A 27,454-nucleotide genomic window follows, 5' to 3' on the forward strand; every position below is an offset into this window, starting at 1 on the left:
TTAGTGTCACGCCTTAGAGATTTATTTCTCAGGCTCTTTAGGATATTTTTGTTTTCTCTTCTTTTTTTTTTTTTTTTGAGTCTTCAGAGAGGCAAGAGTAATTTCTCCCTTCCACTGTTGGGAATCTGAGCTTCTGTTACTCTCAGAGAACCCCCTTTCCCGCATCTTTTCCTTTATACCTTTACTCTTCTGCGGGCTAGACTCTCCCTCGGTCCTCCAAGACGTCTCGCCGTTTTATTTGATTTTAGTTCTGTTCTTTGAGAGAATCCCAGCCCCGGAGTTATCTTTCCTTCCCTCTTTAGCGGACCCCCGCTCGCCTCCATCCTCGTCCTCGGTCTGAGGCATGGAGCCTGACGGCTCTCGGGAATCCCCACCTCGGGAGGGCTCTTCCTTTCCTGGACCGTGGCCTTCCTCCGCCCTCGGACAGGCCTTCTCTCAGATCTTGCACCAGTTTGCCGGTCAGGAATCCCGACGGGGCAAGGCCAGAAATGCAGCTCTTCGGGACCTCAGTGCTGTACTAGATGCCAAAGAATGTGATCAGTTATTTGCGGGGAGTGACACCTCGCTCCGTGGAATGCCCGAGATGCTGGGGCAGGTGGCAAAAGCCCTGGGGAAGTATGCAGCTCCTCCCGAGGGGCCGGAAGGGGGAGGTGATCGTCACTCCGAAGTGGCCGAGAAAGCGGCAGCAGTTGGGTTACTCTTCCTTAAGCTGTTGAGGAAAGTTGAGACCGCTAAGAATTCCTTGGTTTGCCCTGCATGGAAGGCAGGCCTCCGTCACTTGGCAGGACCCATCTATATTTTTGCCATCACACACAACTTGGAGCAACCATGGACCAGCCCAAAATCTCAGGGCGTCGCTGGACAGGTGCTCGCCTTACTGCTTCAGGTTACTGAGTGTGGTTCTGTGGCTGGATTCCTCCACGGAGAAAATGAAGATGAGCAAGGGAGATTTACTGCGGTCATGGGGCTTCTCAAACCCGATTTGAATAAGTGAGTACTCCTGCCGTAAGGGCCACCGACTTAAGCTTCAGACTAATGTTTTAGAAGGTTAGAGCTCAAAGGAGTCTTGTTTCTGCATCAGCGACATAAAGGTGTTGTAAGCCCAGAACGGTTGTGATTGTGATGACGTTAACTCGGTAGTGGCAAGTTCGACATTAGAACCCAGGTCTTCAGACTTGATTTTCTAGTGCTTTTTCCAGTCCTGACAACTGCCCTAAAATTGGAAGTTCAGTCCCATTTATTTAGACTTAACTTTCTTCAGTTAGGTGGGGTTGGGGATTCGGAGAAGATTTAAACTTCGAGAAGATTTAAACTTATGGTTTGAATTTAAACTTAGGGATCGTGAAGCTCATCGCTAGTTATTAGATATGGAAGCGTGTTTGGGATGAAAAAATGAAAGTCCTTTAGATTGCTGTTAGCTAAAGTATTTTCTGTGAGTTTCCACTTGCTACTTTGTACATTTGTGTTTGTGACCCTGGAGCGATGAGAAAAAAGTGAGTACATAACTGTCTTTTTACCAGGAATGTGGAGGTAAAAGGCTTAGTTTTGAGGATGTCTCTTGCTTCTTTTTATTGCTTCTGAATAGGACCAGTTTCATTATTTGCAATATAAAGATAACATTACCTGTTACACCGTATTTGAAGATTGGTTGAGTAATGTGTGTAAACTCACTTTATAAGCTATAAATTGCTGTTTGAATATTGATTCATTTGCTCCCATGTGGTAATAATAATAATAATAGTGATACTGAAGACATTTCCTTTCCTCCTCTCTCCCTTCTCAACACTTTCTCACTGTAACCACCACCATCACCACAGATTCTTTACATGGCTGTGGTTATAACTGGCTGCTTTTCATCGGATATTCTTTAGACCCAGAGCCCTGGGTGATAAATGTATTTAGTGTAAGTTCTGTACGTTATTTTGATCTAAATCTTTAAAAAGTATGTTGTTAACATTGAGTTATCTTATGTGGGATGTATTTTTCTTTCAAGTATAAGAAAATATAGTTAGCTTGAACTGGACACCATGTCACTTAATGTGGTTTCACATTTCCATTTAGGGACTCCTGGAAGAGTAACCCAGCCACCAAACATGTTTTCTCATGGACTCTGCAAAAGGTCACTCGACCCTGGCTGAGCCAACATCTGGAAAGGGTACTTCCCCCATCATTGCTCATCTCAGATGACTATCAAACCGAGAACAAAATCCTGGGTGTCCACTGCCTCCATCACATTGTGCTAAATGTGGTAAGTGGCCTCCGTTCTCTGTCATCTGTACCGATGGTGCAGGCTGAGTCATCATGGCCATTCCTCGTTCATGACATCACTGCTCTACTGCTACCCATGTTTATACCTTTTATTAACTGGCTTTCTTTTAATGCTGTCATGTGACTCTCAATTCACTAATTTATATTTTTCTCTCTGTATTTTCCTCTGCCAACCTAGTAGGTTGTATCTTACAGGTGATGTATATAAGAAACGTAGACCATCGTCAGACTGAAGAACCAGACTTTGAGTCATTAACAACTGACTTTCAAGGAACAAAAAGTTCAGAAGCTGAGAGGGATTATACCCAAATGTGCAATCTATTAGTCAAGGAAGCTGCTTTTTTTTTAAACTGTGTATTATGGAGCCTTTAAAATATACACAGAAGTAGAGAGAGGGGTATAATGAATCCCATGTACCATGTTCAATCTCAAAAATTATCAACATTTTGCCAACCTTGGGAAGCTTTTAATGGGGTAATTTGTTTGATTGCAGCCAGCTGCTGATTTGCTGCAGTACAACAGGGCCCAAGTCCTATACCACGCCCTTTTCAACCACCTGTACACACGGGAGCACCACCTCATTCAGGTAATGGTAAGATTTGTTCATAACTCTGAGTCTGAGCTCTCAAGTTTGAGTAGAAGGTGGCACTATGTGAATAAGAATACTTGGTACACATTTTACTCTTCTAGGAAGGTAAAGATGATAACTGAGAGCCACTGACAAATTGAAAATATGGGGGTAGCAAATGACTAGAAAATGTCTCAATACCAAGAGACATCCACATTCCTGAGTCTCCACAGAAAAGCCAGTGTTTTATCTTCATCTGGGTCAATTATATATCACTTGGGGGCAGCTTTATGTCTGAAAAAGTTCTATTTTTTATTTTTAATTTTTTTTTAGTCTCACCAATTTATGAGCAAAAAAGAGATGGGTTCTTTTTTTGCTTTCCTTTTTCTTTATTTTCTCTTTTTGGCCACACAGCTTTCAGGATATTAGTTCCCCAACCAGGGATTGAACCCAAGCCCCCTGCAGTGGAAGCACCGAGTCCTAACCACTTGGCTGACCGGGAACTCCCAAAAATGTTCCATTTTTATTACTTTAAGTGTCTTTACTTCTGGGCTGCTTTTATATCAACACACACTCTGGGAACTCCTTGGATGTTGGGTTTTTTGTGTCATTTATTCTTTCATCCAGTAGACATTGAGTACCTACTGTGTGCCAGTAACCATTGTAGGTTCCAAGAATGAATGAGTCGGACAGGGTTTCTGACTTTAAGAAATCCTTTGGAGAGACATTTGTGTAAATATATATATTGTATATGCAAATACAGTACAGAGTAATAAATCTATTAAAAGTTTTCTGTAAAGTGCAGTGGGTGTTGAACAGTAGGCAGCTAATGAGGTTTGGTGGTATTGGGGTGGTTTTAAGAGGATCGGGTAAGGAGGTGATATTTGCTTATAAAGGATGAATAAGAGTTTCAGTCGTGGTGTTTGGAATCACACCAGGACAGACGTAAACGATAGGGTCCTGGGCAGGCTGCGGCGCACAGCATCTGCTGTGAAGAGACCTTCAAGCTGGCGGAAGAGTAAGACGTGGAGATCACCTTCCTCCCCACAGATACATCAGAAATACATCTACGTGTGGAACAACTCCTACAGAACACCTACTGAACACTGGCAGAAGACCTCAGACCTCCCCAAAGGCAAGAAACTCCCCATGTACCTGGGTAGGGCAAAAGAAAAAGGAAAAACAAGAGACAAAAGGATAGGGACGGGACTTGCACCAGTGGGAGGGAGCTGTGAAGGAGGAAAGGTTTCCACACAGTAGGAAGCCCCTTTGCGGGCGGAGACTGTGGGTGGTGGAGGGGGGATGCTTCAGAGCCACGGAGGAGAGCGCAGCAACGGGTGCGGAGGGCAAAACAGAGAGATTCCCGCACAGAGGATCGGTGCCGACCGGCACTCACCAGCCCGAGAGGCTTGTCTGCTCACCCGGCGGGGCAGGCAGGGGTGGGGAGCTGAGGCTCGGGCTTTGGTCGAGGGAGAGGACTGGGGTTGGCTGCGTGAACACAGCCTGAAGGGTCTAGTGCACCACGGCTAGCCGGGAGGGAGTCCGGGAAAAAGTCTGGACCTGCCTAAGAGGCAAGAGACCATTGTTTTGGGGTGCGTGAGGAGAAGGGATTCAGAGCACCGCCTAAACGAGCTCCAGGGATGGGTGCAAGCCGCGGCTATCAGCGCAGACCCCAGACACAGCATGAGACGCTAAGGCTGCTGCTGCAGCCACCAAGAAACCAGTGTGCAAGCACAGGTCACTATCCACACCTCCCCTCCCAGGAGCCTGTGCAGCCGGCCACTGCCAGGGTCCCATGATCCAGGGACAACCTTCCTGGGAGAACACACAGCGCGCCCCAGGCTGTTGCAACGTCATGCTGGCCTCTGCTGCCGCAGGTTCACCCCACATCCATACCCCTCCCTCCCCCTGGCCTGAGTGAGCCAGAGCCCCCAAATCAGCTGTTCCTTTAACCCTGTACCGTCTGGGCGAAGAACAGATGCCAACAGGTGACCTACACGCAGAGGCGGGGCCAAATCCAAACCTGAGCCCCGGGAGCTGTGCAAACAAAGAAGAGAAAGGGAACTCTCTCCCAGCAGCCTCAGGAGCAGTGGATTAAATCTCCATAGTCAACTCGAAGTACCCTGCATCTGTGGAATACCTGAATAGACAGCAAATCATCCCAGAATTGAGGTGGTGGACTTTGGGAGCAACTGTAGACTTGGGGTTTGCTTTCTGCATCTAATTTGTCTCTGGTTTTATGTTTATCTTAGTTTAGTATTTAGAGTTTATTATCGTTGGTAGATTTGTTTATTGATTTGGTTACTCTCTTCCTTTTTTTTTTTAATATATACATATATGTATACTTTTTGTCTTTTTCTCTTTTTGTGACTGTGCATGTATATGCTTCTCTGTGTGATTTTGTCTGTATAGCTTTGCTTTTACTATTTATCCTAGGGTTCTGTCTGTCTGTTTTTTCTTTTCTTTTTTTTTTTGCGGTACGCGGGCCTCTCACTATTGTGGCCTCTCCTGTTGCGGAGCACAGGCTCCGGACATGCAGGCTCAGTGGCCATGACTCACGGGCCCAGCCACTCTGTGGCATGTGGGTTCTTCCCAGACCGGGGCATGAACCCGTGTCCCCTACATTGGCAGGCGGACTCTCAACCACTGCGCCACCAGGGAAGCCCTTTTGTATAGTTTTTAATGCTTGTTATCATTGGTGGATTTGTTTTTTGGTTTGGTTGCTTTCTTCTTTTTTTTATTTTTAACAATTACAAATTTTTAAAATTTTGATTATTTTATTTTTCCTTCTTTCTTTATTTTTTTCTCCCTTTTCTTCTGAGCCATGTGGCTGACAGGGTCTTGGTGCTCTGGCTGGGGGTCAGGCCTGTGCCTCTGAGATGGGAGAGCCGAGTTTAGGACATTGGACCACCAGAGACCTCCTGGCCCCATGTAATATAAATCAGGGAGGGCTCTCCCAGAGATCTCCATCTCAATGCTAAGACCAAGCTCCACTCAACAACTAGCAAGCTACAGTGCTGGACATCCCATGCCAAACAACTAGCAAGACAGGAACACAGCCGCACCCATTAGCAGAGAGGCTGCCTAAAATCATACTAAGTTCACAGACACCCCAAAACACACCACCGGATGCGGTCCTGTCCACCAGAAAGACAAGATCCAGCCTCATCCACCAGAACACAGGCACCAGTCCCCTCCACCAGAAAGCCTACACAACCCACTGAACCAACCTTAGCCACTGGGGGCAGACACAAAAAACAATGGGAACTATGAAGCTGCAGCCTGCGAAAAGGAGTCCCCAAACACGCTAAGTTAAGCAAAATGAGAAGACAGAGAAATACACAGCAGATGAAGGAGCAAGGTAAAAACCCACCAGACCAAACAAATGAAGAGGAAATAGGCAGTCTACCTGAAAAGAATTCAGAGTAAAGATGATCCAAAATCTTGGAAACAGAATGGAGAAAATACAAGAAACATTTAATAAGGACCTAGAAGAACTGAAGAACAAACAGAGATGAACAACACAATAAATGAAATAAAAAATTCTCTAGAAGGAATCAATAGCAGAATAACTGAGGCAGAAGAAAGGATAAGTGACCTGGAAAATAAAATAGTGTAAATAATTACCACAGAGCAGAATAAAGATAACAGAATGAAAAGAATTGAGGACAGTCTCAGAGACCTCTGGGACAATATTAAATGCACCAATGTTCGAATTATAGGGGTCCTAGAAGAAGAGAAAAAAAAGGACCGAGAAAATATTTGAAGAGATTATAGTTGAAAACTTCCCTAATATGGAAAGGAAATGACTGTCAAGTCCAGGAATTGCAGAGAGTCCCATACAGGATAAACCCAAGGAGAAACATGCCAAGACACATATTAATCAAACTATCAAAAATTAAATACAAAGAAAACATATTAAAAGCAGCAAGGGAAAAACAACAAATAACACACAAGGGAATCCCCATAAGGTTAACAGCTGATCTCTCAGCAGAAACCCTACAAGCCAGAAGGGAGTGGCAGGACATACTGAAAGTGATGAAGGAGAAAAACCTGCAACCAAGATTACTCTACCCAGCAAGGATCTCATTCAGATTTGATGGAGAAATTAAAACCTTTACAGACAAGCAAAAGCTGAGAGAGTTCAGCACCACCAAACCAGCTTTACAACAAATGCTAAAGAAACTTCTTTAGGCAGGAAACACAAGAGAAGGAAAAGACCTACAATAACAAACCCAAAACAATTAAGAAAATGGTAATAGGAACATACATATTGATAACTACCTTAAATGTATATGGATTAAATGCTCCAACCAAAAGACATAGACTGGCTAAATGGATACAAAAACGAGACCCACATATATGCTGTCTACAAGAGACCCACTTCAGACCTAGGGACACATACAGACTGATAATGAGGGGATGGAAAAAGATATTCCATGCAAATGGAAATCAAAAGAAAGCTGGAGTAGCAATTCTCATATCAGACAAAATAGACTTTAAAATAAAGATTATTACAAGAGACAAAGAAGGACACTACATAATGATCAAGGGATCAACCCCAGAAGAAGATATAACAATTGTAAGTATTATGCACCCAACACAGGAGCACCTCGATACATAAGGCAAATGCTAACAGCCATAAAAGGGGAAATCGACAGTAACACAGTAATAGTAGGGGACTTTAACACCCCACTTTCACCAATGGACAGATCATCCAAAGTGAAAATAAATAAGGAAACACAAGCTTTAAATGATACGTTAAGTAAGATGGATTTAATTGATATTTGTAGGACATTCCATCCAAAAACCACAGAATAAATTTTCTTCTCAGGTGCTCATGGAACATTCTCCACGATAGATCATATTCCGGGTCACAAATCAAGCCTCGGTAAATTTAAGAAAATCGAAATCGTATCAAGTATCTTTTCCGACCACAACGCTATGAGACTAGATATCAATTACAGGAAAAAAATCTATAAAAAATACAAACACATGGAAACTAAACAATACATTACTAAATAACCAAGAGCTTACTGAAGAAATCAAAGAGGAAGCCAAAAAATACCTAGAAACAAATGACAATGAAAACACAATGACTCAGAACCTATGGAATGCAGCAAAAGCAGTATGAGGAGGGAAGTTTATAGCAATACAGTCCTACCTCAAGAAACAAGAAAAATCTCAAACAACCTAACCTTACAGCTAAAGCAGTTAGAGAAAGAAGAAGAAAAAAACCCCAAAGTTAGTAGAAGGAAAGAAATCGTAAAGATCAGATCAGAAATAAATGAAAAAGAAATGCAGGAAACAATAGCAAAGATCAATAAAACTAAAAGCTGGTTCTTTGAGAAGATAAACAAAATTGATAAACCATTAGCCAGACTCATCAAGAAAAAAAGGGAGAAGACTCAAATCAATAGAATTAGAAATGAAAAAGGAGAAGTAACAACTGACACTGCAGAAACACAAAGGATCATGAGATATACTACAAGCAACTGTATGCCAATAAAATGACAACCTGGAAGAAATAGACAAATTCTTAGAAAAGCACAACCTTCTGAGACTGAACCAGGAAGAAACAGAAAATATAAACAGACCAATCACAAGCACTGAAATTGATACTGTGATTAAAAATCTTGCAACAAACAAAAGCCCAGGACCAGATGGCTTCACAGGCGAATTCTATCAAACATTTAGAGAAGAGCTAACACTTATCCTTCTCAAACTCTTCCAAAATTTAGCAGAGGGAGGAACACTCCCAAACTCATTCTACGAGGCCACCATCATCCTTATACCAAAACCAGACAAAGATGTCACAAAAAAAGAAAATTACAGGCCAATATCACTGATGAACATAGATGCAGAAAACCTCAACAAAATAATGGCAAACAGAATCCAACAACACATTAAAAGGATCATTAAAAAAATTTTAAAAAAAGGATCATACACCATGATCAAGTGGGGTTTATCCCAGGAATGCAAGGATTCTTCAATACATGCAAATCAATCAATGTGATAAACCATATTGACAAATTGAAGGAGAAAAACCATATCATCTCAATAGATGCAGAAAAAACTTTTGACAAAATTCAACTCCCATTTATGATAACCCTCCAGAAAGTAGGTGTCAAGGGAACTAGCCTCAACATAATAAAGGCCCTATATGACAAACCCACAGCCAACATCGTTCTCAATAGTGAAAAACTGAAACCATTTCCTCTAAGATCAGGAACAAGACAAGGTTATCCACTCACACCACTATTATTCAACATAGTTTTGGAAGTTTTAACCACAGCAATCAGAGAAGAAAAAGAAATAGAAGGAATCCAAATCGAAAAAGAAGTAAAACTGTCACTGCAGATGACATGATACTATACACAGAGGATCCTAAAGATGCTACCAGAAAACTACTAGAGCTAATAATGAATGTGGTAAAGTAGCAGGTTACAAAATCAATGCACAGAAATCTCTTGCATTCCTATACACTAATGATGAAAAATCTGAAAGAGAAATTAAGGAAACACTCCCATTTACCATTGCAACAAAAAGAATAAAATATCTAGGAATAAACCTACCTAAGGAGACAAAAGACCTGTATGCAGAAAACTATAAGACACTGATGAAAGAAATTAAAGATGATACAGATGGAGAGATATACCATGTTCTTGAATTGGAACAATCAACATTGTGAAAATGACTATACTACCCAAAGCAATTTACAGATTCAATGCAATCCCTATTAAACTACCAATGGCATTTTTCACAGAACAAAAGATTTCACAATTTGTATGGAAACACAAAAGCCCCCGGATAGCCAAAGCAATCTTGAGAAAGAAAAACAGAGCTAGAGGAATCAAGCTCCCTGACTTCAAACTATACTACAAAGCTACAGTAATCAAGACAGTATGGTACTGGCACAAAAACAAATATAGATCAATGGAACAGGATAGAAAGACCAGAGATAAACCCACACACATATGGTCACCTTATGTTTGATAAAGGAGGCAAGAATATACAATGGAGAAAAGACAGCCTCTTCAATAAGTGGTGCTGGGAAAACTGGATAGCTACTGTAAAAGAATGAAATTAGAACACTCCCAAACACCATATACAAAAATAAACTCAAAATGGATTAAAGACCTAAAGGTAAGGCCAGACACTAAAACTCTTAGAGGAAACCATAGGCAGAACACTCTATATGACATAAATCACAGCAAGATCCTTTTTGACCCTAGTGAAATGGAAATAAAAACAAAAACAAGTGGGACCTAATGAAACTGAAAAGCTTTTGCACAGCAAAGGAAACCATAAAGAAGATGAAAAGACAACCCTCAGGATGGGAAAAAATATTTTCAAATGAAGCAACTGGGAAAAAGGATTTAATCCTTACCAAAGGGTTAAACTCCAAAATATACAAGCAGCTCATGCAGCTCAATATGCAAAGAACAAAGAACCCAATCCAAAATGGGCATAAGACCTAAATAGACATTTTTCCAAAGAAGATATACAGATTGCCAACAAACACATGAAAGGGTACTCAACATCACTCATCATTAGAGAAATGCAAGTCAAAACCACAATGAGGTATCACCTCACACCAGTCAGAATGGCCATTATAAAAAAATCTACAAACAATAAATGCTGGAGAGGATGTGGAGAAAAGGGAACCCTCTTGCACTGTTGGTGGGAATGTAAATTGATACAGCCACTATGGAGAACAGTGTGGACGTTCCTTAAAAAACTAAAAATAGAACTACCATACGACCCAGCAATCCCACTACTGGGCATATACCCTGAGAAAACCATAATTCAAAAAGAGTCATGTACCACGATTCATTGCAGCTCTATTTACAATAGCCAGGACATGGAAGCAACTTAAGTGTCCATCAACAGATGAATGGATAAAGGAGATGTGGCACATATATACAATGGAATATTACTCAGCCATAAAAAGAAACTAAATTGCATTTTTTGTAGTGAGGTGGATGGACCTAGAGTCTGTCATACAGAGTGAAGTAAGTCATACAGAGTGAAGTAAGTCAGAAAGAGTGAAACAAATACCATATGCTAACACATATGTATGGAATCTAAAAAAAAAAAAAGGTTCTGAAGAACCTAGTGGCAGGACAGCAATAAAGACGCAGACGTATAGAATGGACTTGAGGACACAGGGAGGGGGAAGGGTAAGCTGGGATGAAGTGAGAGAGTGGCATGGACATATATACACTACCAAATGTAAAATAGATAGCTAGTGGGAAGCAGCCGCATAGCACAGGGAGATCAGCTCGGTGCTTTGTGACCACCTAGAGGGGTGGGATACGGAGGATGGGAGGGAGAAGCAAGAGTGAGGGGATATGGGGATATATTTATACATATAGCTGATTCACTTTATTATACAGCAGCAACTAACACAACAATATAAAGCAATTATACTGCAGTAAAGATGTTAAAAAATAGTTTCAACTATGGGGGGTGTGCAGAGAACATTCTGAAGACAGCAGAAACAAGTTATATAAAATCAGAGGTCGAAATTACCTTGTTTCTTATTTTATGCCTAGTCTCCCTCCTCCCACCTCAGTCTGTCCCCTTTCTTTTTTAAATACTATTTTTGGTTTTGAGAACCCAGGCTGTGCTAACAGCCAGAAAGGTGTTAGGGCTCTTGAGATGGTGATTTAAGGGGAAAAAAAAAAAAGGAAAAAGGAAAAAAGACATAAAAGAAAAAACAAAGATCCCGGGAGAGCTAAAAGGGAGTGCCTAGACATTGAAATTTCAGATAGGGCTGTCAAAGTGGATACAAATAGGATCATCTGAGATTCTGTTTGGGAGTGGTTTTATTGTAAATACTTGTAAAATATCACTTAGACTCAGGAATTTACTGACAGTAGACTTAGACTCCTAAGTTTTGGATTAAAGTCTTAGCTCTGCTATTCTTCCAATTTTATAGATTAGCAAAGAATCATCCTGAGGAGAGGGTATTACCTTGAGACGCTCCGATGGAGATAAAAGAATGTAAAAAAAGTTTGAAAATGTAAAGTAATATACATTAAACTTATTACTAGACTGTTCTAGAATTCTATGACATAGACCCCAAGGATGGTAGATTAGTGGAAGTTGCTAGAAAAATCTGAGTGTTGTGAATACAAATTCGTTTACTACAGTTCCTTTCTATTACTTCCTCCTAGGCTGTGCTCCTGTGTCTGCTGGATTTATTCCCCATCCTGGAGAAAGCCCTGCACTGGAAGGGAGATGCAGCCCGACCCACCACACACTGTGACGAGGTCCTGCAGCTGATCCTGATGCACATGGAGCCTGAGCACCGCCTTCTCTTACGCAGGACTTACGCAAGAAACCTACCGGCTTTCGTGAAGAGGTGAGTCCCAGGGCAGCTGGGCGTGGCCATACTCAACTTCAACTTCACTCTTTGGAGTCACATTTTCTCTGTCAATTTTAGGTTGGGGATCTTAACTGTCCGGCACTTGAAGAGGCTGGATCGAGTCATCATTGGTTATCTGGAGGTTTATGATGGACCCGAGGAGGAGGCTAGATTGAAGATATTGGAAGCCCTAAAACTTCTCATGCGGTATACTTGGCCCAGGTATGACAGCCAGCAGACAGGTGTGCTAAGAGGGGCAAAACTCAGCCGATACTCCCTTCAGAACTTGCCCAGGTGTACATTCAGTACAAAGTATTAAGGACGTGCCATATATTTGAATACCTCCTGTTTTTCCATACCAATTGGATTTTGAACTGTGAAAGTGGCATTGAAGATATAATATAGTCAGTTCCTTCAGGTGTACATTTCTCTGGATTTATAATGCATATTAGAGTTTTAAAGGCCATTAAGCAGTGCTACAGTAGACGTACTTAACTTTGTTCACCATAATGTTTCTTAAATCTGATAGAGAATGGAGCACTCATAGCACATCACTGAACATCTGTGGTAATCAGAATACTGATCTGGGATATATTTGCTTAGCATTCCAACTCTGGCTCGAGGTAGGTGTCCCGAACAGCAAGCTGGAACCCAAACATGTTGGGTCTGCAGAAGGCTCTCTTGCATGAAATGTTTAATTCAGCGAGAGTCCAGTGCCTCAGCAATACGTGGGTGTCTCTGTTCTGAGCCGTATTCTCTCATCTCCTCATAATGTACCCCACAGTCACATTTGTAACGAGGTTGCATTTATTTGCTGTCTTTCTCCTCTACTGAACTAGAAGCTCCAGGAGGATGGAAGACTGACCACTTGAGTACACTGAGAGCTCCAGAACTTACTCAGAACCTGGTATTAAGTACACAGATATTTTTAAAGTGACTGGAATAGGTGCATGAATGAAATTGAATCAGACTAATACTGTCCAAGTAGAAGAGGTCAGAAAATGAATGTCAATTATGGAGGGGCCGGAGCCTGGGGAGTGGGAAACAGCAAATTGTGTGTTGAGTGATGACAGGTGGAGGGCTGAGCAGCACACAAGTTATAGGAAAACACTTAATGTTTTTTAGATCAAGATGAGGGATGGAAACTTTTCTTCTCCCAGTCACATTTCTGCCCAGAAGTATAGTTTATTTATATTTTCACACTACAAGTTTAATTATTTTTCAGCTTCCTTAAGGCTTTTTAGTTTTTTTTTTATTGTGGTTAAAAAATACATAAAATTTACCATTTTAAAGTGTACAATTCAGTGGCATTAAGTGCATTTACAATTTTGTGTAATCATTATCATAAAAACTTTTAGAAACACTAAGTAGAAGTAAATAGACTGGGCCTAAGTGGTGGTAATCTAGGATCTAGAAATATAGTGACAGAAAACTCAAATTGACACGTAAGTCTCAAAAGCCAAGCTTATTTCCCTCACTGTATTTTTAATCTCCAGGCCTAAGACCGCATCAAAGCTAAAGAACTGTGGACCATTTCCTGTTCTCTGGTCAAAAGTATAGGCCCCTGGTAAGGGAGGTCCCAGTTCTCCCTTTTCAGGAGGGGCTGTTTGCTTACGGTAGGACCATGCTTATGGAGGGAAACTAGGTATTCCTGGGCAGGCCAGAATGTCAGTGTGTATGGGCAGCATGCTGTAGAAAAAACCAAGGGCCTTAAAGTTCAGAAATCTGGAGTCTGGTCTCGAGTTCTGCTTCCAGCTCTGTGGTCTTAAATTTTGACTTCAGTTCCTTCATTTATGAAATGAGGGTTTTCTACTAGATGGCCTTTGAAGTCTCTTTCAGTTTTAATATCCTGATTCGGAGTCTGAACATCATTTTTCTTCTTGATTCCAGAGTTCCCTGTAGACTTGTGGTCTTACTGAAGGCTCTCTTGAAACTGATATGTGATGTAGCAAGGGATTCAAGCCTCACACCCGAATCTGTTAAGAGTGCCTTGTTAGAAGAGGCCACAGACTGCCTAATTCTCCTGGACCGCTGCTCTGAAGGACAGGTGAAGGTAAGGGACAGTCTGTGACTTGGTTTCTGATAGGCTTCTTCATCCTCAGGTAATTCCTGTGATTCTAATTTACATTTAAGTGCCTGACCAAGTCTGTAAATGAACGTGGGGGGTTCGAATCTCTACCTCTGAGCCTTCTAGCCTTCAATGGAGTTTGATTAATACCTTATTCTTCCTTTAAAGCTATTCAGAACTGTTTAGACCAAAAGGCAAGAGGATCAGTGGATGTTTCTGGAGCCAGGACAGAGAATGGGCAAAAGGATCACGATCGAGAAATTTAAGTTCTGTTCTAGTGGTCTGAATGAAAAAAAAAAAAAAAAAAAGGTTGAAATAATGGGCTATAAACCACCAAGGAGTAATAATTTAGGTAGAGTAAGCAATTCAGTTACCAGAAATGTTTCCAGTTTTTCAGAGGCAACTGTGTTTTCCACATGCTTACTTATCCACGTGGGAATTCTTCCTTTGGTCTCATATTCCACAGGAGTTAACTTCTCAAAGCCATAGCATACAATAGCTGTGTGTCCACGTATACATAATTTATAAATTACTGTCTCATTTCTTACCCCATTTAGAAATCAATTGAAAGTTATAAGGCAGCATGAAAAGAAATTCATATCCTAAAAATATTTAGGGGTAGCATGGTTTATTCAAATTATTTCATCTTGGCTTTTTAATCTTGGGCACTTTTCAAGCCCTAGATTTAATCTTGATTCACCCTGACTGGTAGTAAGCTACTTCTCTGTGCTCCAGTAGGATATTTCTGTTTCTAAAGTTACACCTGTTCTGTGAACTGTGCCCTAGTGTCATCCGTCCTTCCTTCTTTGAGTATGGTACCAAGAAAGAACCACCAAGGTAAAAGGAAAACATATCAAACAAACAAAAAACAAACGCTGTTTGGTTTGATGTTTCAGGGTCTCCTGGCTAAAATTCCCCAAAGCTGTGAAGACAGTAAGGTGGGGAACTATATCCGAAGAGTGCAGCAGGTTTCTGAAGGAGCTCCCTACAATGCAACTTAAGACTTGTATTACTTTCCTGAAGAGGAAAAGATTTTCTTTCTGTTCCAATTGTTTTAAATGGAATCATTTCAGGAAAAAGGTATATTTATATTAAACATTATAACTTAGATCTTATTTTTCCTTCTTTCCTTTTTACTCCCATAGAAGTAGGGAAAAGAAACATGAAAAAATTGAAGTCTGGACATTTCTAAATACAGGGGGGAGGGGGAGGAATGCAGGGGTAGGATACCAAGGAAACGGGTGGGTAGCATTTAACATTTAGAAATATTTACACCCACAAACTCATCTGTTACGTTTCTTGGGCTCAAGCTGTTACTCCAGCACACGTAACAATGCTATAAAAATACTCTGTTCACAATTTAGGCTTTTCTCCACTCCCTCCCATATTTTTTGCCCCACAGAAGTAGCATAAATATTAAAAACACAAATATTGTGTTAAAAACAAGATAAAGGGCAAAACCCAGAAGTGTGTATGTGTTTAAGATTAAAAAAAAGGGAAGAAGTTCAAAATGTCCAGTCCTGTTTATAAACGTCTGAAGGGAAATCACGTGGTTTTGGCCTTGGCCTCGGGCTCTGTCTCCAGCTCATACTCTATCTCTACATATGCTTTTTTCCTCCTCAAAGGTCCTTTCAAGGGTGCTTTGCCTTTGTGTTTAGTGTCAACGGCCTTTTCTTCTTCCTCACTGGAGGATTTATCATCCTCATCTTCATCACTGCTGGCATCCAGTTTATCCATGTCCTAATATGGGGAGGGAAAAAAATAGGAAAGACACTAGATTCATTCCCCAAACTGCCTATTTAGAACTAAAACTAGAGAATTTATCTGCTCTGTGTGACCAGAACTCCCCTCCCCCTTTTTTGTCTGAAGCCAAAGGACAGATTTTTACCCATGAACCTCACCTCAAAATCACTTATGTCACTCTCATCAACTTCATCATCTTCCACAAACTCTCTTTTTCCCACATCCTAAAATAAAATGTAACTGTTATGTTCAAGATACATAATGAAAATTCAGCTTAGACATCTGGTTTTATTCTTTGATAAGTGCATCAATAACATAAACAGAATGAGAGTCTACTTACTAGGCAAGCAAAATCAACTTATTTCCAAGTTTAATACTTCTGAATTTAAAACACTTCGGGGATATCAATTCTCATGCCTGATTTAAATCATGAGAGATAAAACATCCTCATTTTAAATGGTCAAAATCAATATACAGTACAAGAGCAAACAATTTGCACATTCAACAAAAAGTTAATTTCAAATATTAAAAAATAGTTTACGACTAGGAAAAGTTACACCCGTGTACCTGTGTGAGTCTATTGTGAATCTACTTGTTAAATTTGCCCTTTACCTAAAAATACTATCATTTAAGTACTTCCCCTATATTAACAGTAAAATTAAGCCCCTTGTAAATTTCAGTAGGTTCCTTACTGTTATATTCCCTCAGCTAATAAGGACCCTTCATTTGTCATCTTGCAGGAAAAATTTTAGAATGCTAATAAATAAGATCAAATTGTCAATGCATAAATAGTTTGTTGGCTGAACCTGGAGAACAAAGCAGCCACTACTGAACCAAATTAATCAAAAATGATAGGAAAAAATAACCAAATATCTATTTTGGTTAGAGAAATGAAAATGATATTCTCTCTCAATTACATAAAAATAGATCTCATCGGGCTGGTGGCGCAGTGGTTAAGAGTCCGCCTGCCAATGCAGGGGACACGGGTTTGAGCCCTGGTCTGGGAGGATCCTACATGCAGCAGAGTGGCTGGGCCCATGCGCTGCAACTACTGAGCCTACGCTCTAGAGCCTGCAAGCCACGACTACTGAAGTCTGTGAGCCCAGGGCCCATGCTCCGCAACGGGAGAAGCCACCGCAATGAGAAGCCTGCACACCGCGACAAAGAGTAGCCACCCACTTACCGCAGCTACAGAAAGCCCGTGCACAGCAACGAAGACACAACACAGCCAAAAATAAATTAAAAAAAAAAAAAAAAAAAAATCTCATCCCATAGGTTACTGCTTGACAAAGCAAAAACACAAAGCTTACTTCTTTATCTTCTTCATCATCTTTTTCCTCAGCATCTGAAGAGCCACTGTCTGCCTCCTGCTGTTCCAGGGCCTTGTCGAAGGCATGGATGGGGAAGTTGTAGATGTCGCCATACTAAAGAACATAAACGTGGGTCAGCTTTAACCACATTTGGATCTTATGCTTGAAGTCCACTGTCCAACAAGTATATTATTTTCCTCAGTGATCAAACAAGAATAATTAGTAATATTACTATATTATTTTCAGGCCTAGAGCCAGCAGTGTCTTTCAAAAACCCATATTTGACATTTAAATAATCAGCGATTAATACCAAACAGGCACCTTCTATGAAGGATGGATACCAGATCACTTAAAACTTAATAGTCTATAAAACCCATGGATTGGAACAAATGTAATTTTGCTGATAAAGGGGAAATAGTAAGGAAAAAGTAAGTTTTATTCATGTTGTTTCTGTAAATGACATAAATTTTTCAAAAGACAATAAAAATTCATTTTAAAGAACCTTAAAAGTCTAGGATGAATAGGCAGGAGGATCGAAACTGTACGGCTTTTATAGAGAGATCTGGAGTTGTTGTGTTTGGGAGGGGGAGTTGGGAATAATGGCAAAAAAGGAAAGGTCTCTCTACTGAAGTATCAAGAGTAACTAAAGTATTTTATGTGCTTGATCAGGAAACTAAAATGAGGAAGCCAGGGTCTATATGATATCTATTTTATTCCAGTAATAAAATCAAGGTGAAGATCTTTCTAGCATCTTTAAAAATAAAACACATTTCCCACTATTCCTACATTTCCTAGCATATTACCACCTAAAAAATAAAATCTGTACCCCAAAGTTTCTAGCTTTCTCACCGTATCTTGTTTCAGTCTCTCCAGCAATTCCTTTTCGATGGCGTTGTCCAGCTGAGCAGCTATTAATGCCTTTTCCTGTAAGAGAAAAAGAGCAAACCCATTTACTTCATTAGACTCACTTTTCAGCCTGTAGAAGTGGGAGAAATCAAGTTTTTATGTGAAAGATGTAATCCCCTTTTCCCTCTTACTGTAATAGGAACTTCTGCCTGTCCAATCAGATATATGTATCTTTAAAAAAATTCCTATGGTTTTATGAATAGATTTTTAAAAATAGTTTGATCATTTTTATTTTTTTTAATTTATTTATTTGGTTGCACCGGGTCTTAGTTGCGGCTCGTGGGCTCCATGGTTGTGGCATGCGTGTGGGATCTAGTTCCTGGACCAGGGATCAAACCTGGGCCCCCTGAAATTTATTTATTTGGTTGCACTGGGTCTTAGTTGCGGCTCGTGGGCTCCATGGTTGTGGCATGCGTGTGGGATCTAGTTCCTGGACCAGGGATCAAACCTGGGCCCCCTGCATTGGGAGCATGGAGTCTTAACCACTGCGCCACCAGGGAGGTCCCTTATGAATAGATTTCTAAATTAAATTCTACAAATTCTTTGACAGATACACAAAGCAAGTAGGTCTACATACATTTAAGTGTCTCAGAAAATTAGAAGTCCTGAAGCAGACTCCATAAAAGCTGCGAAAAGGAAACAGAGACCGTCACCCATTTACGCTTTCTAAAACGGTGTTAGATTCCATGTGATAGAAAGTAGATCAAAAAATCTCTTCAGTGGTCTTTTGTAGGAAATGATACATGGTATCAACCTTTACACAAACAAAACATAAAAATGTAACCTCAATCTGCCTTTCTTGCCAAAGACTGTGCATTAATTTGAGAGTAAAAATCATAGCGAATGTTAGTGTTACACACTGAAGCTATGTTAGGATGAACAATGCACAGGATCAATTACAATGCAGGGAGACTGGGAGCACACAGAGCAGTTAGAAGGTTACTGTGATCTACATTTTTCTCTAACGCGGGTGCTCACACCTCAGGGGTGATCCACTGAGATGTAGCAAATACTCAAAACTTTTTTGTATATTTTTTTCCTTAAGATATTAACTATTACACATTTTTATGCACACACATAGCTGCCTTGACTCTGTCCATAAAGGAAATAGTTGTGTGTCACATTACAGTGAGCAAGATATGCCAAGGGAAAAAATACTGCACAAGAGTTTGAAAGTGGTGGCCTCACTCCTTTATTCAGATTATTGCAGCCTATAGCTATTGCTTGGTTAAGTGGATTTACAGATGATATTGAATACTTTGCAATAAGATAGGGAGTAGTTTTAAAGATGTATGCTGGTTATTTAAAGATTTAGTACTTTAAAAAGAGTTGTAGAACTTAAAGAACCATGCATTTTTCACAAAGAGAAAAATGTTCCAGATTTGTCAACCTTTTCTAAGATGACAGATGGCTGTCAGCAGTATGTAACGTAGCAGAAGGTTTTTTGTGTTTGTTTTTATTTTTGGCTGTGTTGGGTCTTCGTTGCTACATGCAGGCCTTCTTTAGTTGTGGTGAGCGGGGGCTACTGTTCATTGCAGTGCGCGGGCTTCTCATTGCAGTGGCTTCTCTTGTTGCAGAGCACGGGCTCTAGGCGCACAGGCTTCAGTAATTGTGGCTCGCAGGCTCTAGAGCACAGGCTCAGTAGTTGTGGTGCACGGGCTTAGTTCCTCCGCCACATGTGGGATCTTCCCAGACCAGGGTTCGAACCCGTGTCCCCTGCATTGGCAGGCGGATTCTTAACCACTGTGCCACCAGGGAAGCCTCTGTAGCAGAAGTTTTAAAAAATAAATACACTCACTGTTCCTTCAAAGGAAAGGCAATATTTTAACAGGGAGTTTGAAAGAACTGTTTTTCCAAAAAAACCTTGTTCTGTGGCTAGAACATTTAAAAAAGTGATTACATCTATATGTGACATTGCTGAAAACGTGTCTTCTATAAAAGCTGCAATCACACACTTAAAAAATTTGGAAACGCCATTTTCTATCCCATTTAAAAATCTTCCAAATCTATTTCAGAGGGCTTCAAACTTATTTGGTAAAAATAGAAAATTTTAATTTCTTCTGAAACGTTTGCAAGAATGCCTGTTTTGACTCAGGGAGGATGAAAACTCACTAGCCAGATTTAAACAAAAATGTCTGCATAATTGGTGGTGAATGAAAAGTGAACAGCAAGTACTAAATGCAGGCACTCAAAAATGCCCTCCTGGGCTTCCCTGGTGGCATAGTGGTTGAGAGTCAGCCTGCCGATGCGGGGGTCATGGGTTCGTGCCCCGGTCCAGGAGGATCCCACATGCCGCGGAGCGGCTGGGCCCGTGAGCCATGGCCGCTAAGCCTGCGCGTCCGGAGCCTGTGCTCCGCAACGGGAGAGGCCACAGCAGTGAGAGGCCTGCGTACGGCAAAAAAAAAAAAAAAGGCCCTCCTTTCTGTCTGTCTCTGAGCTTTCTTATCACTTATAACAGCCCTTAAAGGCAAATTTACACTGCTGAGAACCAAACCTTCACTTCACTACATCACAAACTTTTACTTATAATACACCTATTAGTGCAAATATACATGTATAATAACATTTACAAGTAGTATATTGGGGAGCATATGTTCAAAAATTTTATTGATGGGGTGAGTGATCAAAAACGTTTGGAGATTCAATCCTGGGTTTCGGCACCAAAAAAATAAGTTTGGAGATGAATGATATAACAGGTTTGAGATACAGAACTCTATGTGATGAATGGAAACAAAAGCATCAAGATTATTAAAGCTATTCCTTGATAGGACATGACAAATGCTGAGGTAAATGTCTGTTGGTGGAAGGATGGTAAGCAAAGCAAATAGCTAGAATTACTGAAAATGTGAACTTGTCAGGAAAAGCTAATTTCTGGGTCTTAAAAGCATAAGAATACTCAGCCTGAGTGAGGTCTCATGAGGTGGACTGGCAGACTGCTCTCTATGACAAAGGCTGGAATTTCCTGACTAGATTCTCCATGGATAGCAAAATATTATCATCACTGTTCACTACTTCAGTAACAAAGCTGACAAGTTTACTTCAAAGAAACAAATAATCCCAATTAATCCCTATTAATCCCTTAGCAGCAATTTCAGAACCCCCAAAACCCAGTTTAGATGCCTAATATGACCTGAACTGACATGAGGCTCCTTAAAAAACATTTATTAAATTCCATCTAGTGTGGATTCATCTAGTGAAACATTGTTACATTTCACTGCACAGCTACTAGTGTTTAATGAGAATGCTCAAAGCTGGCTGAGGGTAATATGTAAAACATGATTGGCAACATACCAGAATTCTAAATGTGACCTCAAGAATTTCAGACAAGGAGTTGTGGATCTCTATTTAAGGTATTTTTTCTGTTCTCCATTACACATACCCCCAAAGTACCCACATTTTAACCTGCCCTGAAAGTCATAATCTTCAGATATGGAATATCAGATAGCATATACAACTAATACTGTTGTCCATAATCTAGGGCCCGAATGGTTCACAGACAGCAGTGACTGAATCGTTCTCATGAGACCTGACTACCTGACTACAGCCCTACCCTCAATGAAAATACAGAACCTACGATTATCAGAATAAGTTACCTCTCTTCTTTTTTCCCTCCGTTCCACCTTCTTACTCAAAGGAACAAGTTTCCTCCTATGGGAAATAAAACACATGATCAGAAACCCCAATTACATGTTCTACACGTTCCTTTAAAAAAAAAGAAGAAAAAACAGGATTGGAATTGATTTTGTAGGGCTTAGCTAAATATAGCAAGATTACATAAAATTGTCTAGATAGTTAATGCTATAAAAAGTCAGGCATTTTTACATATATTTGACATTGTTCATATACATGGCTGTTTCAGGATGCCTTAGGCATCCTGAAACTTCTGAGGGCATTTACAATGCTAAAGATTAATGCTTCCGCAAGCTAAGAAAAAATAATTTTCTACAGAAGATTGACATCTCTAGCTTTCTCTGCAGGTCACAATGAATTAGGGCCTATCACTCCTTAAAGATGCATGCAATTAATTCTGTGGATTTCATATCACTTAAAAAAGTAAGTTTTCAATGAACCCACAGTAAAGTTCTTACACTCCATTTCACATTTTTAAGATCATTTTCAACTCCCTAATTTTAGGATTCCCTCAGGGTTAAAAAGACAATTTTCTGAAGCTGATAATCAAGTTGTAGTCTACTGTTTTTAAAATCCTGCAAAATTAAAGGGCACAACTTTAATCTGTGGTAAAGCTACTGCTGCTTAGCATGTCATAAAAAATTACCCAAAGTTGAACTTAACAGAAAACATTACTAGAGGTTTCACAATATCTCAGCTTCATAATAAGATGCATGGAAAGGTAATCTAAAAACAAATAAATGAACGATCAATACTCACTGCCGCTTTAGTGTAAGTTTTCTAATTCGAATTAGGTACTGGGTGATCTTGGTGAATCTCTGCTTACATTTGTGTCGAATGAAACGGGGCCAGTAAATTAGATTTTCATCTATTTGCTCCAGTGCTTTCTCATAGTTTTTATGAAGCCGGACCTGTTAAACAGAAAGGAAGCTTGAAGGGCAAGGGTCATATTAAGTCTTCGCTGTTAACGACACTTATGGGGCCTAATAAGGACGGCTCCAAGAATTTAAGGTAGACGTGGTCAAGGAAGTGAGAAAAGCATGTGGCCTTTTTGCTCTTGATCAATGGTCGTCATGATTTTATGTCCTAAGTCTTACCCGTTCCCAGAGACGCCTAGGGAAAGCTGCTCGTTCTATAACCTTCATATACAAGTAGCACTGTCCTGCAGGATAAATAGTTTTATTATTATTTACGGAGAGACTAAAAAGTATCCTTTTAAAAGCTGTTGAGTACTTCTCTTGGAAGTTAAAACTGAGGAGTTACCTTTCTCTTCTTTGATAGTGGCATACTGACTGTTTGCCAGGGGACAGGACGACCGATTACACAGTCCAGTCAGGCTGTATTCATTTCTGCAAAAACTCTGAGTCTTGGTTCTAGAATGAGAGGAAAAGAGCACAGATTATAAGATGGGATGCCAAGAGGGCAACTGACGGAATCTGTATCCAAGTTGAAAATCTAGACTCACCTTATTTTGAAGGAACAAAATTGCTTGTTTCCTAGTGTATCCCAGATAACCTGCAAGACAGAGTAGAAACCCATTTCAATTGCTCTTACCTAGCAGATGCCATATTAATCCAAGAGAACAATGCGCTAGGGCAGCACCCTGCTTTACTGAGGAAATGAGTCTTTGAAGAATGAGAGGACAAAGAAATGCTTTGTAAAATAGTCTGATTTATTTGTTTTTTTACACAAATAACAGATTCTTGTAGGAAAAGTAAATACAAATTAGCGCTAACCATAACCTTACTGCCCAGAGATACAATTTTGTAGTTTTTTTTTTTTTTTAGATGTTGGGGGTAGGAGTTTATTAGTTTATTTATTTATTTTTGCTGTGTTGGGTCTTCATTTCTGTGTGAGGGCTTTCTCTAGTTGTGGCAAGCGGGGACCACTCTTCATCGCGGTGCGCGGGCCTCTCACTATCGCGGCCTCTCTTGTTGTGGAGCACAGGCTCCACACGCGCAGGCTCAGTAGTTGTGGCTCATGGGCCTAGTTGCTCCGCGGGATGTGGGATCTTCCCAGACTAGGGCTTGAACCTGTGTCCCCTGCATTAGCAGGCAGAGTCTCAACCACTGTGCCACCAGGGAAGCCCCAATATCGTAGTATTTTAATTTGTATATTATACCAACTAGCATGCCTACATGTATATTTTAAACAATATGAGATTATATATATAGTAGTGACTTTTTTTTTTTTTTACTTAATGTGTTCATTATGCATCGTTGTCACACACTACTAGATTTTTGGATATACGTACCACACATACCATGATTTTATCTCATTGACAAGGAAGATCCTCTGTTGCTATCCTCCACTAACTCATATGCTCTATATGCATTCAGCATTTATTGTACACTTAATACTTATGTAAGACACTGACATTTCAAAGTCCTGACACACAGGAGGCACTCAGGCACGTGCTGAATGAAGGATGGTACAATCCTTAAAAAGCTTTTTCTTTCTAGCTACAGAAAAAGAGATGTAAACAAAGCATCACAAAGCAGCAATCTAAATGCCACAGTAGAGGTGTGTAACAGCATGAGAGCCTTTGAGTGAGCTGCCTGGAGGAAGTGGGAAAGGCTCTGAAGTAGTTAAAGGGAAAAACACAAAGAAGCATTAAAGAATGGAACAACATTTTTGGAATTTTACAGGATGTGTGTTTGGCAGGGGATGGTGGGAAACAGGTAAGAGGAAATGAAACTGGAGAAGTAGGAGCTAATTCTAGTTTGTGGCTTTAAATATCATCTCCAGGTTGATGACTCCCAAACTGTCATCTCCTGGTCAAACTTCTCTTCAGAGCACCAGATTTGTATATACATGCAGCTGCTTACTTGACATCTCCACTTGAATATCTAAAAGGCATCAAACACATTCACAGGTCCAAATGGAGCTCTCAATTCCACACCTCTCAAAAGAATACTGGGTTCCTTCCCTAGTCTTCCCCACCTCCATAAATAAAACCACCACTGAACGGTTTGTTCAAATCCAAAAATCCCTTGATTTTTCCCCTTCTTCATTTCATCCATAACCAAGTCTTGCCGGTTACAATGATAAAACACATCTCTAATTCATCCATTTCTTTTCATGACCACTCCCACCTTAGTTGAAGCTACTTTCATCATGCTCTAGTCTCTTTGCTTTCATTCTTTCTCTCCTTCGACAGCCTTTCACACAACTAGAGACATTTTCACAAACGTAAATCAGACGTCACTTCTCATTTAAAAAAGCCTTAAAACACCTCCTCCAAGACTCTACATGATCTTGTCCTGCAAAGATACCCAACTTCACTCCCTACCTTTCTTCCCTTGATTTCTATAACACAGTCACACTAATGTCCTTTACCACATTCCTTCTCTCTTATCTCCAGATCTTTGTATTTTACTGTTCTTACTGCCCAGATTGATTGCTTTTCCCTCAGCCCCCAGTAGCGGTTCCTTCTCATCTTTTAGATCTCGCCTCAGATACCTTCTATTCAGAGAAACCTTCCCTAATCAGCCCTATCCGCATCAACCCGATGTTTCTTTCAGAGTAGTATTACACGGTTCAACTGTTCACATGTTTACTGTCTCCCCCGCCAGAGCTGCAGTAAAATAGAGGTCTTTTGCTTGGCTTAATAACAACCAAATCTCCAGTAATTACTCTTGGCACACTGTAGGCGCTTGAATATATCTCATACAAATAACTAAACGAATAAATCTAGGATGCTTCCAAAATTTTGACGCGGGCAGAGAGTGGAGCAAACGTAAAAAAAAAACCTAACACAGGAAAAGTAGGTTGAAAAGTACCGTGCACATGGTTGAAAAGGATGCTTAAATTTGGTGTCTAAACTTCACCGTACCGTCCCCCAGGCCGCCACCCACCCCTACCCCGCCGCCTCCCGAGTCCCCAGGGGACCATACACAAAGTCCTTCCTTGCTAGGCACCAAGGCCTGGATACACCGACCCCGGGGGTTGAGGTGGCGGTGTCCTGACCCCTTAACCCCGAAGTGCCCGGGTAGACACGTGAGGGCCCCACGCTCGGAAATCAGGGCCCTGGAAGCCTCGCTTCCGGAGCCACCCTACGCTAATGGGCCAGCTGAGTAGGTGGCTTCTGAGTCTCGTAAAGCGAGCGAGACACACTTCATAAAACCCGGGTGGCAGCGCAAAGAGACTCACATCATCTGACTGCATCTTGTCAGCGGTTCAGCGGGCTGAGCCTGGCCAGGGCAGGGAAGCAACCATACTGCTTCCGGAGAATCACTTCCGGGAATCCCAGTCTCGCCTATCGCGAGAGTTCTGAGTTTTGCAAGGGGTGTTACGCGGCGCTCCTTGACTAAGGAGCGGTCTAACTTCTGCATCCGCCGCCAGGTCACCGCCGCCCCTGGACTGTCACCGCACGCTCGTACCGCTTAGGTTTTGTCCCCGGCTCCCCTTGGGACTGTAAACCCGGCTAAGGGCCCGTGGGAGCGCGCGCAGGAGCCGGCGGCATTTCGAAGGGCGGAGGCCGAGAGCGCCGGGAGCGCCCCTGTCCAGCGAGTGGTTTGACGGTCCCTGAGTGTTAGCCGCCGGCCCCGCCCGCTGGGCCTTCCCTCCGCGGGGCGCGCACCGCCGCCGGCGGGGCCTCAGCTCCGAGCCGTCGGGGCTGCAGTGTTACTCGCTCCTTCGCCGAGTCTGTGGACCTCAAACGCGGGCTTTTTAGACTTAAGACCCTCGCTTCCGCACTTACCCCCACCCCCGTTTGGTGTGGTATTGGGTCCTGACTTTTGAAATTCCTGGGTCAGATATTTTTCCCCCCCAGCGCTTTTTCTTTTGACAGGGGAAGAAGAAAATCTTTACTAGCTCAAACCGTTTTTCAAAAGAAAAGCCACTTCAATACCAGTAGAGTAAGAAAGGCACAATCCCAGAATAAGGATGGCCCTTAGTTTGCATATCACATTATAAAATAGTATATCATAAATAGTATAATTTTGTTGCATGCAGATGAAAACTAGGCATTAGAACCACCCTGTTAGAAAGCATTGATTTAGCACTGGTTTGGGGAGCCAAATTTAGGTTATAAAAACCAACTTCAGTTTACTAGATGTTTGGGGGCACGTCAGTCAACCTTCAGCAAAGCTGTTTCCCATTAGAAAAATGGGTGTATGCAAGGACTACAGGTATTATTGTAACAGAGAAGCACAAATGTGACTCCATATTGGATCTGCTGCTTTTACGTTCACCTTTGTATTCTCTTGCTTTTGCTACAGCTTAATAACTAAAAGAATGTTGCCTGTAGCCTGAAATATGCGGGAGAGCCCATCCTCAAGGCTCTGACCTGTAAAGGTGTAACCCTTTCCCATTCATATAGAGAGAAAAGGATGCAGAGCAGAGAACGTTTGCCTTGTTGGAGGCTAGTAGGAGCATCCTGACCTGACCTAGTGGACGGCTGCAAGAACAAAGAATTATGGCCCCAAGAAGTTTGCCTCAGTCAGCCACACCCCTTCCCCTTTTAGTGTAAAGAAAGCCACTATCTTCTCCATCCGCTGGCTTTCCGAATAAAATTGCTCTTCCTTGCTTCAGTAACTCATCTTTTTTTTTTTTTTTTTTTTTTTTTTTTTTTTTTTGTGGCCGGC

General features: G+C 41.2%; 2 protein-coding genes across 3 annotated transcripts; one reads left to right on the plus strand and one right to left on the minus strand.

The window, feature by feature from the left end:
* TTI2 (TELO2 interacting protein 2) lies at positions 1 to 15,387 on the plus strand. 2 transcript variants are annotated; one of them, XM_024765058.1, is made up of 7 exons: positions 1 to 990; positions 2,062 to 2,248; positions 2,762 to 2,854; positions 12,019 to 12,206; positions 12,288 to 12,431; positions 14,100 to 14,262; positions 15,174 to 15,387. In XM_024765058.1, the coding sequence occupies exons 1-7, from the start codon at positions 344 to 346 to the stop codon at positions 15,276 to 15,278; spliced, it is 1,527 nt and encodes a 508-aa protein (XP_024620826.1). In that variant the 5' UTR covers positions 1 to 343; the 3' UTR covers positions 15,279 to 15,387. The 2 variants fall into 2 exon arrangements, with proteins under 2 accessions (XP_024620826.1, XP_024620825.1); XM_024765057.1 differs by having other exon boundaries at positions 2,762 to 2,860; positions 15,174 to 15,306.
* MAK16 (MAK16 homolog) lies at positions 14,684 to 26,108 on the minus strand. Its single transcript, XM_024765059.1, has 10 exons — positions 26,019 to 26,108; positions 23,332 to 23,381; positions 23,130 to 23,239; positions 22,964 to 23,028; positions 22,626 to 22,777; positions 21,830 to 21,884; positions 18,180 to 18,254; positions 17,331 to 17,444; positions 16,179 to 16,244; positions 14,684 to 16,017 (listed from the first exon to the last, which is right to left on the minus strand). Exons 1-10 carry the CDS (start codon positions 26,031 to 26,033, stop codon positions 15,823 to 15,825), a joined length of 897 nt encoding a protein of 298 aa, XP_024620827.1. The 5' UTR covers positions 26,034 to 26,108; the 3' UTR covers positions 14,684 to 15,822.
* Between the last annotated feature and the right edge of the window lie 1,346 nt (positions 26,109 to 27,454).

This window comes from Neophocaena asiaeorientalis, unplaced genomic scaffold (assembly GCF_003031525.2).
Source record: "Neophocaena asiaeorientalis asiaeorientalis breed wild unplaced genomic scaffold, Neophocaena_asiaeorientalis_V1.1 scaffold14, whole genome shotgun sequence".
NCBI lineage: Eukaryota > Metazoa > Chordata > Mammalia > Artiodactyla > Phocoenidae > Neophocaena > Neophocaena asiaeorientalis.